Genomic DNA, 15,946 nt, shown 5'->3' with positions numbered 1-15,946 from the left:
TTCTTCAGTAATTTAGAGTAAAGGGTTAATGTTCCATCTTGTCTGTTTAATTCTTCTAAAATTCCTTCTCCTACAAATGGTTGTCAAGAACTTTAATTGTGTTAGTTCTCAGTTTGTATTGTACAAGCATGATTTTATTATTAAAGTGAGATGGATTAAAAATATTTTTGTAATGAGGTAACATTTTAATTTTCACCATTTATATATAAACACAAGTTAATAAAACACATCACAAAACAGTAAAATTTCATAGTTAATATTTATAGGTGCATAGTTTCATGCTCACATGTTTTTAAGTATTATATATATTAACATATTTCACAACACATCATTATTTTTAAACAGAAATAATCATTAAAAGACACCTAGAAATCTTATAATATATGATAGTAAATCACAACTCTCAATAACAGCAACAAAAAATAGTGAAGATTTAGAAATAAGTGGTAGTCACTTAGGTGTTTTAATTTAACATTTTAGATTTGAAGCCACAATATCCACACAGCACACAAGGACCCTTGTGCTACCATATAATCACTTCAGTGAGAGGGAAGCACTGAAATGCTGAGTAGGGGCAGGTACAGATAACTCCAATTACTGCTGATGGAAGAGTTTAAAATACACTGTAAAAACTTTGAGAAAATGTCATGACTGGGCATGTTGGAACTGAGTACTTGTACAGGTTGTAACATCTGTCAGTAGGTCTCAAGAAACTGGGAGCAAAAGTATTTCTTAGGCTTCAGGTTCATAGTCTTGATATCCTTCCTAATATGAAGAAAATCAGAAAGAAAACATGCAGTGTTATTAGTTTTAGTCATCCGTAATGAAGGATTTAGGGTGAATGATAGAGGACATAGCTCATCACTTTGAATGAAGGTTATATTCATAACGGCTCTGCAACCATTCAGTTATACACAATATAATTTCATTTTTAATAGTTTTGTCTTCCTGTCAAATAGAAAAGTGAATTATGCTGCTCAGAGTTCAGGTATCTGAATTTTACTTCCAGATGACATTTAACAGTCATATGTTCTAGTCCTGCAGGGCAAGTTAGTTGGTCTATCTTGCTTCCATTTCCTCAGCTGTACATTTTGAGAGCCAAATCCAGTGATTTAAAAACTCTCTTCCAGGGCTAAGATCCTCTAATTTTTAAAAGGAGACAAAGACATTTTCTCTCCTTTTGTTCTCTCAATAAAAATATCTTCTTCCTCTGTGGCTTCAATTATTATTTTTATTCTAAATCCCCCTCTCTCCATACAATATATGGACAGCATCCACAATAAAATATTAAATAAATAAAAATATTAAAGATCTTAACTAAAGTGGTCAAATTTGGTCAAATTAGTCCTAAAAAACAACCCTAATTGGGATCCTGCTTTCAAATGAGCAAAAGTACCTTCAATAATTAAAGTTGCTTTCTGAATATAGTACAAACTTGAATGGAAAGGTTCTTCTAGTATTCTACAACTTGTCTTTGACCCATCTCTGCAGCCTTAATCTGTCACTAGTCTCTCTGTTCCCCAACCACAAATCCTATTTAATTATCCACTGTTCCTCAGACATAGCCTTATGTATGTTTAGATATGCACGCCTTTGCTTCTGATATTACCTTGTGCTAGAATGTCTTCTTTCCATTTTGGCATATCATATCTCCCATCCCTCCCACACAGATCAACACCAACTCTTCTATAAAACTCCTGATCACTTTAACCAGATCCTGTAAAATATACTTTTTTGCGTATCTTGAATATTTTTGCCTCTGTGATGCCTGATGCATAGAAAACAGTCAATAATGTTTAAAGGAATCATAATGAAAAAATGAAGGAGTAAATCTTCATTTGTATTTGTTTTTATCAAACCTATTAGAATGTAAACTCCTTTTGTTCTGGCACTATCAATTAATCTTCTGGTATTTTCTATAGGATTTAGTATTGTGCTGTGCATAAAAAGATTCAAAAACGTTGGTAAAATCTAAGAAACAAGTTAATCTCAATTTCTATAAATGGGATTATCAATATGCCTTTAACTGATGCCATAAAGAACAATATATAACCTAACTGGAAGACATTTTAACTTAATTTTTAATGAATAATATATCTTCTTTGTGATGTCTGGTGCCAGTATCAAGGAATACCATCCTCATGGAAATAGTTGGGGAGTAATCTTTCCTCTTTTTTTGGAAAAGAAATTAATTAGTATTAATTGTGGTTAATAGTTATTAATTATTCCTTAATGTTTGGCAGAATTCATCAGTGAAGTTGCCTGATCCACAAAATTTTCTTTGTAGGTAGATTTTTTTTTAACAATAATCCAGTCTCTTTACTTTATTATATGTCTACTCAGATTTTCTATTTCTTCTTAAGTCAGCTTCATTCATCTAAAAGTGTTTTTAAATTTTCCTAAAGATATATTTTCTATTAAAGAAACTTATTTTCAAGTTAAAATTAATCATCAAAAGGCTGGATTGGAGTACATCAGTTACTGCAAACCATGCATTTATCATATTTCTACTCTATAATTTTAAATTATAATTTAATAATTTAAATTAATTTAATTAATGATTAATTAATTAATTAATTAATTGGAATTTGGGTAGTTTTTATTTTACCATGCAAATATCTTGCTGGAAATGTATCGCAGATAATAATGAATTTAGGTATTGAGTTGATTTCTCCAACTTTCCATTGGGGAATTTATTTTAGAAAGTAAGATTTTTAATAAAATAATTTTCTAATGCAGGGATCAGCAAACATTTTCTGTAAAGGGTCATTAAATACATATGTTAGATTGTATAAAACACAGAGTATCTCTGTTGTGCCCCTCCTTTTTTTTTTTTTAACAATGCTTTACAAATTAGCTTTCAAGTTGTCTGCACAATATATAGTCTGGATTTGTCCAATTTGTCCCTCTAGAGAGTAAATCACTTTCAGTAAGGACAAATGGAAGGAAAATCTGACAGTGACAGATTTTTGGAAGTGTTTACTAAAAAGACTCAATTTGAACTCCTGAAGTTTATTTTCAGAGTTGAAGGTATATAAAATTTTACCTCAGAAGGCATTTCATATGCTTCATTGTCAGGATCAACTGGCATATCTTCCAGAATTCCTTCCTGTGGGCCTCCTTCTTCACTCTAAATGGGAAACACAAAAGGAATATGATGAGGTGCCAGTTTGTACTTTTTCAAAAATTAAGCACATTTTTAAAACATCTTATATAAAATAATGGTAAGAATGTTGTAGAAGTGGCACTACTTATAACTACTGCTGGCATTCTAAACTATATAGTACCTTTGCAGAAATATTGCGATGTTATGTGTTGTTAACACTAAAAATGTACAAATTTTTTTGCCCAAGTAATTTACTACCCAAGAAGTAGTCCAAAGCTATTGTCCAAAGATGTTTTTCACAGCATCAATGACAGCAGTAAAAGAAATTGTTAACCATAATGTTCAATAGAAAATGAAGTTTAGAAAATTATAATTAATCTGTTCAATTGATTATTATGAAGATATGTATTTACTATAGCATGAAAATTATATAACAAAATGAGAACCTATTTATAATAGCATGTTTAGAAAGATATAAAGTTGTATATATTATGGATATAACCAATGTATTATTCAGATGTAAAGCTAAAAAGATTGAAGAAAATCCAACAAAATGTTAAAAGCACTTTTTATTAGGTAGTTATGTTTTACTTTTTTGTAAGTTAACTTATATAACCATTTATAATGTAAAAGCATACATATTTTATAATTTATTTAAAAAATGATGGTAAATCATTTATTTTCTGAAATTTTAAAATTGAAACTATAAATATATATAAATTATATATTATATATATAGAGAGAGAGAGAGAGAGAATATCAAATACATGATTGACAAATTTCCCAGATCTCTCTCCTTAGAAATAAGATACCATAAAACTCAACTTGAACTCATATCTTTACTAGTATCCTTCATTAAATGCCTTTTGTTTCTTTGCATTTATTCCAGTAGAGTTCACTGAAAATTGAAAAAGCAGAGAGGCAATGTGAGCCTATAATGGATTTACTCAACGAGATCAAATACTCCCTCAGCCAACATAGCTTATGTTTAAAAATATGCCTGGTGTAAATAACAGCTCCTCTCATCTTCATCATGAAAGTGACTGACAGGTAGGCAGAAAGATAAAGAAATGGTTGCCCATGTGAAAAGTCAAACTAAAGCTCATGCCTACATTACCTGGGCTGAGAAGTTTATAGATCATTTTCTCCTGCCCAACTCCCTTTTCATAAACCAAAAAAGTCCAAGTTATACATAAATTAAATAAAATAAAAACAGTCCCCAGAATACCTTACTTCTAAATGTGGAGTAAAGATACTGTATCCATAGTGTTTCACCTCTTAGCACAAGTCAAGAATATAGGTTCTCTTGTATAGTGATTAGATATGAGGTCTATAGCATCACAAGACTTGAGTTCAAATCTTAGCTTCTCTAGATTCTAGATTTTTTAAATTTAAGTACAGTTAACATATAGCGTTATATTAGTTTCAGGTGTACAAAATAATGATTCAAGAATTCTATACATTACTCAGTGCTTACCATGAGTGTAATCACCATCTGTTACCAAATGTTATTATAATCTTATTGACTATGTGCTCCATGTACTTTTTATCTCTGTGATCTATTTATTTTATAACTGGATGTTTATACTCTTAATCCCCTTTAGTTCACCCATTCCCCCACCCACTTTCTGGCAACCACCTGTTCTCAGAATTTCAGAGTCTGTATCTTCGTTCATTTCTCTTAATTCTTAGATTTCACATATGAGTGAAATCGTTAGTTTTGCCCTTCTCTGATTTATTTAACTTAACATTATACTCTCTAGGTCTTAGAAGTGTTGTTGCAAATGGCAAGATTTCATTGTTTTTTATGGGTAATACTCCATTGTGTGTGTGTATAAATACACCACACCTTCTTTATATATGCATTTCACAATGGACACATAAGTTGCTTCCATATATTGGTTATTGTAAATAATGCTGAAATAAACATAGGGGTGCATATATCTTTTCAAATTACTATTGTTTTCTTTGAGTAAATATCCAGTAGTGGAATTACAGAGTCATATGGTATTTCTATTTTTAATTTTTTGAGGAAACTCCATACTGTTTTTCAGACTGGTTGCACTAATTTTCATTTCCACTAACAGTGCACAAGGTTTCTTTTTTCTCCACATCCTCACCAATACTTGTTATTTTTTGTCTTTTTTATTCTAGCCATTCTGACAGGTGTCAGGTAATAACTATCTAATTATGGTTTTGATTTGCATTTCCCTGATGATTAGTGATGTTGAACATCTTTTCATGTGTCTGTTGGCCATCTGTAGGTCTTCTTTGGAAGATGTCTACATAGGTCCTCTGCCCATTTTTTTTTTTTGATTGTGCTGTTTCTTGATATTGTATAAGTTCTTTATATATTTTAGATATTAACCCCTGTGGTATATATCATTTGCAAGTATCTTCTCCCATTCAGTAGGTTGCCTTTTTAATAGTACAAAAGCTTTTTATTTTGGTGTAGTCTCAATAGTTTATGTTTTTCTGTCTGTTGCCTAAGGAGACATATCTAAAAAAATGTTTCTACAGCCAATGTCAAGGAAATTATTGCCTATGTTTTCTTCTAGGAGTTTTATGGTTTCAGGTCTCACATTTAGGTCTTTTTTTTTAAATATTTTATTTATTTGACAGAGAGAAATCACAACTAGGCAGAGAGGCAGACAGAGAGAGAGGAGGAAGCAGGCTCTCCGCGGAGCAGAGAGCCTGATGCGGGGCTCGATCCCAGGACCCTGGGATCATGACCTGAGCCGAAGGCAGAGGCTTTAACCCACTGAGCCACCCAGGCGCCCCTCACATTTAGGTCTTTAATCCATTTTGAGTTTATTTTTGTGTGTGGTATATGCAAGTGGTCCAGTTTCATTCTTTTGCATGTAGCTATCCAGTTTTCCCAACACCATTTATTGAAGAGGCTGTCTTTTCCTCATTGTATATTCTTGCATTCTTCGTTGTAGATTAATTGACCATGTAAGCACGGGCTTATTTCTGGGTTCTCTATTCTTTTTGATTTATCCATGTGTCTGTTTTTGTGCCAGTACCATACCATTTTGATTACCACAGCTTTGTAGTATACCTTGAAATCTTGGAAGGTGATACCTTCAGCTTTGTTCTTCCTCAAGATTGCTTTGGCTATTTGGGATCTTTTGTTGTTCCTTACAAATTTAAAAATCCTTTGTTTTATTTCTGTGACAAATGCCATTGGCATTTTGAGAGGGATTGCATTGACTCTGTAGAGGGCTCTGGGTAGTATACACAGTTTTACAGTCCCAATTCTTCTATGAGCATAAATATCTTTCCATGTATTTGTGTCATCATTGATGTCTTTCACCAATGTTTTACAGTTTTCAGAGTGCAGGTCTTTCACCTTAAGTTTATTCCAAAGTGTTTAATTCCTTTTAGTGCAATTGTAAATGGGACTGTTTTCTTAATTTCTCTTTCTGCTTCTTTGTTATTAGTGTATAGAAATGCAATGTATTTCTGTATATATTTTTGTATCCTGCAAATTTTCTGAATTCCTTTATCAGTTCAAATAGTTGGGTTTTGTTGTTGTTGTTTTGATGGAGTCTTTAGGATTTTCCATATATATTATCATGTTATCTGCAAATAGTGAAACTTTTACTTCTTCCTTATCAATCTTTATATCAATCTTTTATTTTTCTTGTCTGATTGCTGCAACTAGGACTTCTAGTATCATGCTGAATAGAAGTGGTGGATCAACATCCTTGTCTTGTTCTTGGTCTTAGGGGAAAAGCTGTCAGTTTTTCATGAGTATGATGTTAGTTCAGGGATTTTCACATATGGCCTTTACTATGTGGAATTATCTTCGCTCTAAACCTAACGCGATTAAGAGTTTTTTGAGACGATCATATGGTTTTTATCCTTTCTTTGGCTATGATGATGTATTATACTGATTTATTTGCAAATATTGAACTAATCTTTCTTCCCTGGAATAAATCTCAATTTATTGTGAGGAGTGATTTTTGTAATGTGTTGTCAAATTCTGTTTGCTATTTTTTTTTTTATTACAGATTTATTTATTTAAGAAAGACAGAGACCAAGTGAGAGGGTGAGAGAGAGTGAGAGAAAGAACCAGCAGAGGGAGAGGAAGAGGAAGAAGAAGAGGGAGAAGAAGACTCCCTGATGATTAGGGAACCTGACACAGGGCTCCATCCCAGGACTCTCGGATCATGAAGACAGATGCTTAAACAAACTGAGACACCCAGGTGCCCCTGTTTGCTAATATCTTATTGAAGATTTTATATCTATGTTCACCAGAGATATTGGCCTGTAGTTGTTTGTTTGGTTGGTTTTGCACTGTCTTTGTCTGGTTTTGTTATCAGGGTAATGCTGGCCTTGTAGAATGAACTTGGAAGTTTTCCTCCTCCTCCTTCTTCTGCTTCCTGAATACTTTCAGAAAAATGGTCATTAACTCTTTAAATGTTTGGTAGAATTCACCTATATAGCCATCTTGTCCTGAGCTTTTGTTTGTTGGGCATTTTTAATTACTGATTCAATTTCATTGCTAGTAATCACTCTGTTCAAATTTTCTTTCTTCCTGATTCACTTTTAGACGATGATATTTTACTAGTAATTTACCTAGTTCTTTTAGGTTTTTCAATTTGTCCTATAATTTTTCATAACATTCACCTTTAGTTTTTTGTATTGCTGTGGTGGTATTATTTTTCCATCTTCACTTCTAAGTTCATTTGAGTTCTTTCTTTTTTCTTGATGAGTCTGGCTAAAGGTTTATCAACTTTGTTTTTTTGTTTGTTTGTTTGTTTGTTTTAACTTTGTTGATCTTTACAAAGAGCCAGATCTTTGTTTCATTGATCTTTACTATTGGTTTGTCTAGCCTCTATTTCACTTATGTCTGCTATAATCTTTATTATTCCTTTCTTTCTACTAGCTTTGTCTAGTTCTTCTTTTTTTGTCTATTCTTCTTTTTCTAGACCCTTTAGATACAAGGTTGGGTTATTTCAGATTTTCCTGGTTTCTTAAGGTAGGCCTAGTTCCCATAAACATTGATCTTAGAATTCCTTTTGTTGTATCAAAAGGTTTTGGACTGCTGTGTCTTCATTTTCATTGGTCTCTATTTTATTTTTCCTCTTTGATCTTGGTAGACCCATTCATTTTTTGGTAGCATGCTTTTTAAGCCTCAATGTATTTATGGGTTTTTTTCTGATTTTTTTTTCATAATTGATTTCTAGTTTCATATCATTATAGTCAGAAAAGATATATGACATAATTTTATTCTTGAATTTATTGGGACCGGTTTGGTAGCCTAACTGTGATCTATCCTGGAGGATGTTTCATGAGCACTTGAAAATGATGTGTTTTTTCCTGTTTTTAGATAGACTGTTTTTTATATATATACATATATACATATATATGTATATATAAAACAATATATATGTATATATATTAGATCCAATTGTCTAATCTGTTATTCAAAACCCTGATTCTTTCTTTGCTGATTTTCTGCCTGGATGGTCTATTCATTGATGAAAGTGAGTATTAAAGAATGCTACTACTACTGTATTACTGCCAATCTCTCCTTTTATGTATGTTAATGGTTGCATTATGTATTTAGGTGCTCTCATATTGAGCACATAGATATTTATAATTGCTTTATTCTCTTCCCTTTTTTTTTTTTTAAAGATTTTATTTATTTATTTGACAGAGATAGAGAGATCACAAGTAGGGAGAGCAGGCAGGGGGAGGGGGTAGAGCAGAGAGCCCGATGTGGGGCTCGATTGATCCCAGGATCCTGAGACCATGACCTGAGCTGAAGGCAGAGGTTTAACCCACTGAGCCACCCAGATGCTCCTATCCTCTTCTCTTTTACATTATGCAGTTCCCTTCCTTGTCTCCTGCTACAGTCTTTGTTTTAAAGTCTATTTTGTCTGATAAGTATTACTACTCCAAATTTTTTGTTTCCATTTCCATTTTCAAGGTAAATGTTTTTCTGATTCTTCACCTTCAATCTGCATATGTCTTTTTAGGTGTGAAGTGAGTATCTTGTAGACAGCATATAGATGGTCTATCTGTTCAATTACCCTATGTCTTTTGATTAGAGTATTTAGACCATTTACATTTAAAGTATTTAATGAGAGGTACGTACATACTGCCATTTTGTAATTTATTTTATAGTTGTTTTGTCATTCTGCTCTGTTCCTTTCTTTTCTTGCTCTCTTCCCTTTTGGTTTGATGGCTTTCTTTAGTGTTATGCCTGGATTCCTTTCCTTTTTGTGTGTGCATTTATTAAAAGTTCATGATTGGTGATTCCCTTTAGGTTCATAAATAACATCTTATGTGTATAGCAGTCTCTATTCAGTTGATGGTTAGTTAAGTTTGAACACATTCTAAAAGCATTCAGTTTTTATAACAACCCCCTTCCAGTTTTTATGTATATGATGTTATATTTTACAAACTTTTATTTGTGAATCCCTTGACTGAATTTTGTAGATACAATTGATTTAAGTGCATTTGCATTTTAATATCCATTCTGATTTCACAAAAAATTATTCTACTATCTTTATTACATGTTTGATTTTACCTGTGAATGTTTTCCATTCACAATTTTCTTACTTTTAGTTATGGCTTTTTCTTTCCATTCAAATGATTCCTTTTAATGTTTCTTAAAAGCCTGGTTTAGTAGTGATGAACTCCTTTAACGTTTTTTGTCTGGGAAGTTCCTTATCTCTCCTTCTATTCTGAATGATAACCTTGCTGGATAGAGTATTCCTGGTTGCAGTTTTTCTTCTTTCAGCACTTTGAATATATCATGCTATTCTCTTCTGGCCTATAAAGCTTCTGTTGAAAAATCAGATGACAGCTGATAAACTTTAATGTTTTCCTTGTATGTAACTGTTTTCTCTTCTCTTGTGTTTTTAAAATTATCTGTTTATAACTATTTTCTTGCCATTTTAATATTTTGTCTTGGTATGGACCTCCTTGGTTAATCTTGTTAGTGGTTTTCTACATTTCCGGGATCTGAATGTCTGTCTCTTTTCCCAGATTAGGAAAGTTTTCACCTATTATTTCTTCAAATAACTTCTTGCTTCCTTCTCTTTTCTCCTTCTGATATCCCTATAATGCAAATGTTAATTACACTAGAAATTGCTGAATTTCCTCAACCTATATTTTTTTTTTTTTTGACCAAGAGAAAGAGTGAGTGGGGGAGTAGACACAGAGGAGAAGGAGAGAGAGAATCTTAAACAGGCTTCACGCCCAGTACAGAGCCTTAAATGGGCTTGATGTCACAACCCTGAGAACACAACGTGAGCCAAAATCAAGAGTAGCCACTTAACTGACTGAACCATCTAGGTGCCCCACAACCTATTCTTATTTTTAATTTTTCTTTTGCTGTTTAGCTTGGTTGCTTTCCCTTACCTTGTTTTCCAGATCACTGATTCATCCTTCACATCCTCTAATCTGCTATTGATTCCCTCTAGTATATTTTTAAATTTTCAGTTATTTGAGTTCATCATCTCTGACTTGTTTTTATAGTTTCTATCTTTTTGTCCAGGGTCTCACTGAGATTCTCTACTCTTTTTTCTAGTCCAGTGAGTACCTTATGACAATAATTTGAATTCTCTATCAGGCATATTGCTTCCTTTATTTCATTTAGCTCTTTTACTGTGATTTTGTCCTGTTCTTTCATTTGGAACATAGTCCTCTGTTCCTCATTTTGTCTCATTCTGTGTTTGTTTCAATGTTTTGGGATGGTAGCTATTTGTCTTGAAAGTAGTGACCTTATGAAGCAGTCCTGTGGCACCCTGTAGCACAGTATCCCCTGGTCACCAGAACAGGGCATTTCAGGGGTGTCTCTTATGTGGGCTTATATACCCTATTGTTGTGGCTGAGTTGCATTTGCCTTCAGTTCAGTCAGCTACAAAGACCAACTTGCCTGCTCTGGTTGTACCAATCAAGATTTGGTCCCTGTGCTGTTGAGGGGCCTAAGGATGCCACAAGTTTTAGATGCGGCATGTCATCAGTCAGGCTAGCTGTCTGCACTCAGTCTATCTGCCACAGGTGCATATGCACCAAACAGCAAAATGCTCTCCTGGTTTGGCTCCTGAGAGGCTATGGTGGACAAGGTTGGCAGTCAGACCAGATTTCTACACCTAGTCTATCTGTCAGGAATGCAGGTGCACCAAAAGGCAAAGCACTATCCCTGAACACCCCGCTAAAAAGCTCTGCTGCTTGGAACTGTTGGTGTGCTGGTGTATTGTAGTTTTCTTCCCCTCCTGCCAGGGAAGGAATCATTTTGGAATGGTAACGGCCTTTGCTGGGGCTACTTATTAAGTGTGTTAGGACAGGAGCTGCTTTAGAGGAATGCCTTGCTAACAGGTGAGTTAGACAGGATGGGTCTTCAGGGGAATGCGGGTGCCAGGCACTTGGTGTTAGCAATATAGATGGAAAATGTTCACATTAGTTCTTGCAAGTATTCAGCTATCAAGTCTGGGAGACAGGAAGATAAATGGTACCCAATAGCACTTATGTTCTTGGGTAAGTCTCTTCAAGATCCTCTTGAAGAGGATGCCTCTTCAGCACATGCTCTGAGACTAGTAAATAACTCTCCTTCATGTATATCACAGGTTTTACTTAAACTGCTGCATCTATGTTTTTTCTCCTCTAGGTTATTTGCTATGCTGGTTCTTTAAGGGGAGGGACTCAGGTTCTTATCACCCTCCAGCTCTCCCAGAACTAAGCCTACTGATTTAAAAAGTATCTGGGGGCACCTGGGTGGCTCAGTGGGTTAAGCCGCTGCCTTTGGCTCAGGTCATGATCCCAGGGTCCTGGGATCGAGCCCCACATCGGGCTCTCTGCTCAGTGGGAAGCCTGTTTCCTCCTCTCTCTCTCTCTGCCTGCTTGTGATCTCTATCTGTCAAATAAATAAATAAAATCTTTAAAAAAATAAAATAAAAAGTATCTGGAGTTAAACACTGCTGATAGTAAAAGCTCACAAAGTATGCCCCATTCCTTGTCAAAGCCAAAAGGACTCCTCTTTCCAGTCCTGATCCCCCATGTCTGGGGTGGGGTTTGATCTTGTTTTTTCTGTTTGTGATATCCTCCCCACTTCCACCCACCATTTGTGATTCGTCTCACTGGGGGTTTGGTTCCCAACTATCTGTATCCTTCCCTCCTACACTCTTCTATGTGGCCTCCTCTTTATTAACTGTGGAAATTCTGTTCTACAAGTCTTTGAGATAACAGATATAGCTGTTATCTTGGTGTATCTAAGGGACCAGGTGAGTTCAGGATCTTCCTGCTCTCCCAGATTCTAGATCTTTTGTGATGTTGGGCAAGTTTCTTAAGCTTTTCCGAAGCATCAAATACTCTTAGTGAAAACAAATGGGGCAGCAATTTATCTTTTAACTAGGAGGAACAAAAGACATCATCAATTTACTAGTTTACTACATTAATTATTAGTATTTAGGTAACTTTTAGTGATAGTCAAGTATGCGAAAAATAAACTTGTTAAAGAGAAAATCACAGGCCCAAAACAGAATCACTAATATTAAGACCCTTGTCAGTAAACCAAGTCTAATTCCTAATCTGTAGTTTTCCTTAACTGTAGTTTTAACATCCCCAAGAATATAAATTTAACCAGCCAAATTAATCTCCTCATCTACGCTAGGAGGCTATCTGCTATTAGACCATTTCTGTTCCCCCTAGGAGCATGACCTTGCCTCAAACAATGCATTCACTAATTTCTTTCTCTCCCCCCAATCTAATTGGCTTTACAGTCTAGAGTTAATGGGCCATCTAGACTGACAGGAGGTCTCTAACAGAATGCCAATCCTCAGCCCTTATTTCAGTCTGCAATTTCAGTTTGGAATTCCTTCCTCAGATCCAACCTCAGTCTCCATTAGTGGAATCTGCTGATTTAGTGCACATTGGGAATTGCTGGTGGTACCTGTAGGAACTTCCTTTGGCAAGTCCACAAGGACTTCTGAAATCCAGCCCTCCGTCCTATCCTCAGATTCCCCATGGAGAACTGACTCTGCCACAAGAAGTTCTCAATTTGTTTGGTATCAGTCCAGAGTCTTCATTCTTTGAGGTCTGCTGGTTTAATCCTTTTCCCAGTATCAAGTTCTTTGCCTACTGTTGGTGTCCATGGTTCTGTTTCCTTGGTAATTATTGGTTTCTGTTAATGGGCACATGAGGTAAAGGCCAATTGCTAAAGGGGATTTTGGATGTCAAAAACCTGCAAAAATTGCTGGGCCTGGGTTAAGCATTTAGGAGCTGTTAGTGTACACACCACCTAACTCAAAGACTTCCATGTTAGGATAAGTTGGCTACACAATGGGTTAGATAAACACTAGATTACCCACCCACTTTAAGAAAGCTTCTGTGCATGTAGGTACACTGTAAAACATACATAATTCCCAAGCCAGCTGCATATGCCTTTAGATTATTAGTTTGGCTCCGAGAAACCCAAAGACTTGGTTAATGGGATCCTTAAACTCTAAGAGGTCAGGCACACCACCTTCCAGCATGCCTGCTTATTTCTAAAAACCATGGTCTCAGAATCTGTGAATATCTACAGAAATGGTGAAATTTTACTATAAACAATCAAGAATTACAGAGGCCATTATGGGGAATGTTCCAATTAGATAAGATCATTTAAGGAATGTACTTGAAAGAAAAGTCTTCAAAATTCTAAAAATAGTTTCACTGAAAACTTCATTACAATAAAATGATAAAAAATTAAAAGGATGGAAGAGATAATTAATAGAAAAGGCTGTAAGACTCATGGAATTCTCACTACTTCCCTCTATTCTCTTTTATTATCCTATTATCCTAGCCCACTTTCTGAATTGCTTTAACATGACCATAAACAGAAGTCCATCAAGCTAATAACCTTACAGACACCCCCATTATCTACCTTACAATGGGAGCCCTCATATAAATTTTGCATTATCATATCTGTCTCATGGTTAAACACTTTTAAACAACAAGGTCTCTGATTATATGTCTACGCATGTCTAGTATAGAATGTGATATTTTCTACTTCTGAATGGTATTACTAAAATTTGTAAAGAGCTCTGTTTAATTGGTCTAAAAATAAGCACTTCTAACTTAAGAAATTTTTAGAAAAAAATCTCAGAAATATAATAGAAACTAACACAAATTCTTACTGGATTCACAAGACCTGGGAAAATATTCAGTATTAAGGGTAATTTCAGGTTGCTGGTTGATTTTAATAAACATATCTTAGACTTATCAACACTGACTACAATGCAAACATATAACTTTTTTTTTTTTAAGATTTTATTTATTTATTTGACAGACAGAGATCACAAGTAGGCAGAGAGGCAGGCAGAGAGAGAGAGGAGGAAGCAGGCTGTCCGCAGAGCAGAGAGCCCGATGCGGGGCTCGATCCCAGAACCCTGGGATCATGACCTGAGCCGAAGGCAGAGGCTTTAACCCACTGAGCCACCCAGGCGCTCCAACATATAACCTTTTATTCTGCCTAGGTTTACTAATCAAATAGGATCATGTTATCTCTGTTGCAAAACTTGTCAGGAAAAGAAAACCCTTAGAATGAGATTTTTGTCTAAGGTTTAAAATCTAAACATAATTAACAACAAGTGAATCAAATAGGTGTAAATAAGAAGGTTTTAGGTGAATTTTTAACATCATTTCCTCAAATCATTTTGGTAAACTGAAACTTTAAGGTTTTGCTAAGTGATGAGTTAAGTTAAATTAAGTATCAAGATTATTTCCAAATAAAATACTAAAACATTAATCACTGAAAATAGGCTTAATTAGTTTTTGCTTTTTATAGAGGAATAAAAAAATATTTGCACCTATTAGTGAACATGTTTTATGCCATATTAAGAAGTTTTCTATGAAAAAGGGAGAAATCACAAAAAGTATGTTTTTAGAAATAAAAAGTATAAGTTTGTCAATTCAGACAATGCAAATGTAAAAGAGCATTCATAATTGTTTACTTCTTGGTTAAGGTCTCTAAGAGTTGAAAATTCTAATCAATATATGTAATTAAATTTAATTAAATTAAATTGTAATTAAATAAATTACAATATATGTAATTAAAATTACTAGAAATAATAAGGAAAACATCTCTGTTTTCCAAGAAACATCTCTGTTTTGCAAGAAAATAAAGATGTTTGCTTCTGGTAAAGGAAGGTATGAGGAATGAAAATATATTCCAGTTAAGGGAAAAGAAAGCTTTGGCCTAAAGTAAGCCTGCTTATTTAAAGAGAAAAAATATAGGACAAAATCCAAATGTAAAAAAACAAAGTTGAAGAAAGTTGTGGAAACAAAATCTGAACTTTTAATGTATAATTAAGCTAGAATTAATATGAATTTATTTAAGAATGAGTTTTAATATTAAAAGTACACAGCTATAAACTAGAATGTAGCTTTTTCTTCTGCTAAAAGACAAAGTTTTCTTTGTTCTGTTCATTGTTTACAATTTCTAATTAAGGTTTATCTTTAACATAATGTGCTTAGAAAAATAAAGATTGTAGGTTTTGTATTTATTGGGTCTTTGTTTACTAATTTTTTCTTTTTGGCCTTTGTTTTTTTATTGTCTTCTGAAGGATAAAGGAAACATCCTTCAGAATCTTTTCAATATTAAAAGAACGGAGGCTTGGGGCCCTGGGTGGCTCAGTGGGTTAAAGCCTCTGCCTTCGGCTCAGGTCATGATCTCAGGGTCTTGTGATTGAGCCCCGCATCCATCAGGTTCTCTGCTCAGCAGGGAGCCTGTTCCCTCCCCCCCCACCCCACCTCTCTGCCTACTTGTGATCTCTGTCAAATAAATAAATAAAATCTTTAAAAAAAAAAAGAACTAAGGCTTAATTCTAGGAGAGATGGCGA

The 15,946-nt window shown here is 34.3% G+C and overlaps 1 protein-coding gene across 6 annotated transcripts in view; it reads right to left on the bottom strand.

Annotated features, from left to right (window-relative positions):
• Positions 1-240: 240 nt before the first annotated feature.
• Positions 241-15,946, bottom strand: part of SNCA (synuclein alpha) — a 146,629-nt gene continuing 130,923 nt past the window's right edge. For all 6 annotated transcript variants that reach the window (XM_045985732.1, XM_045985698.1, XM_045985690.1 and 3 more), the window contains exons 5-6: positions 3,047-3,130; positions 241-765 (exon numbers count right to left, since the gene is read on the bottom strand). In XM_045985732.1, the coding sequence (XP_045841688.1) occupies positions 733-765; positions 3,047-3,130 (117 nt within the window). In that variant the 3' untranslated portion in view covers positions 241-732. The remainder of the gene's footprint in view (positions 766-3,046; positions 3,131-15,946) is intronic.

This window comes from Meles meles, chromosome 2 (genome assembly GCF_922984935.1).
Source record: "Meles meles chromosome 2, mMelMel3.1 paternal haplotype, whole genome shotgun sequence".
NCBI lineage: Eukaryota > Metazoa > Chordata > Mammalia > Carnivora > Mustelidae > Meles > Meles meles.
The sequence above is the reverse complement of the archived record's forward strand: the minus strand, read 5'-3'. Positions and strand labels throughout refer to the sequence as shown.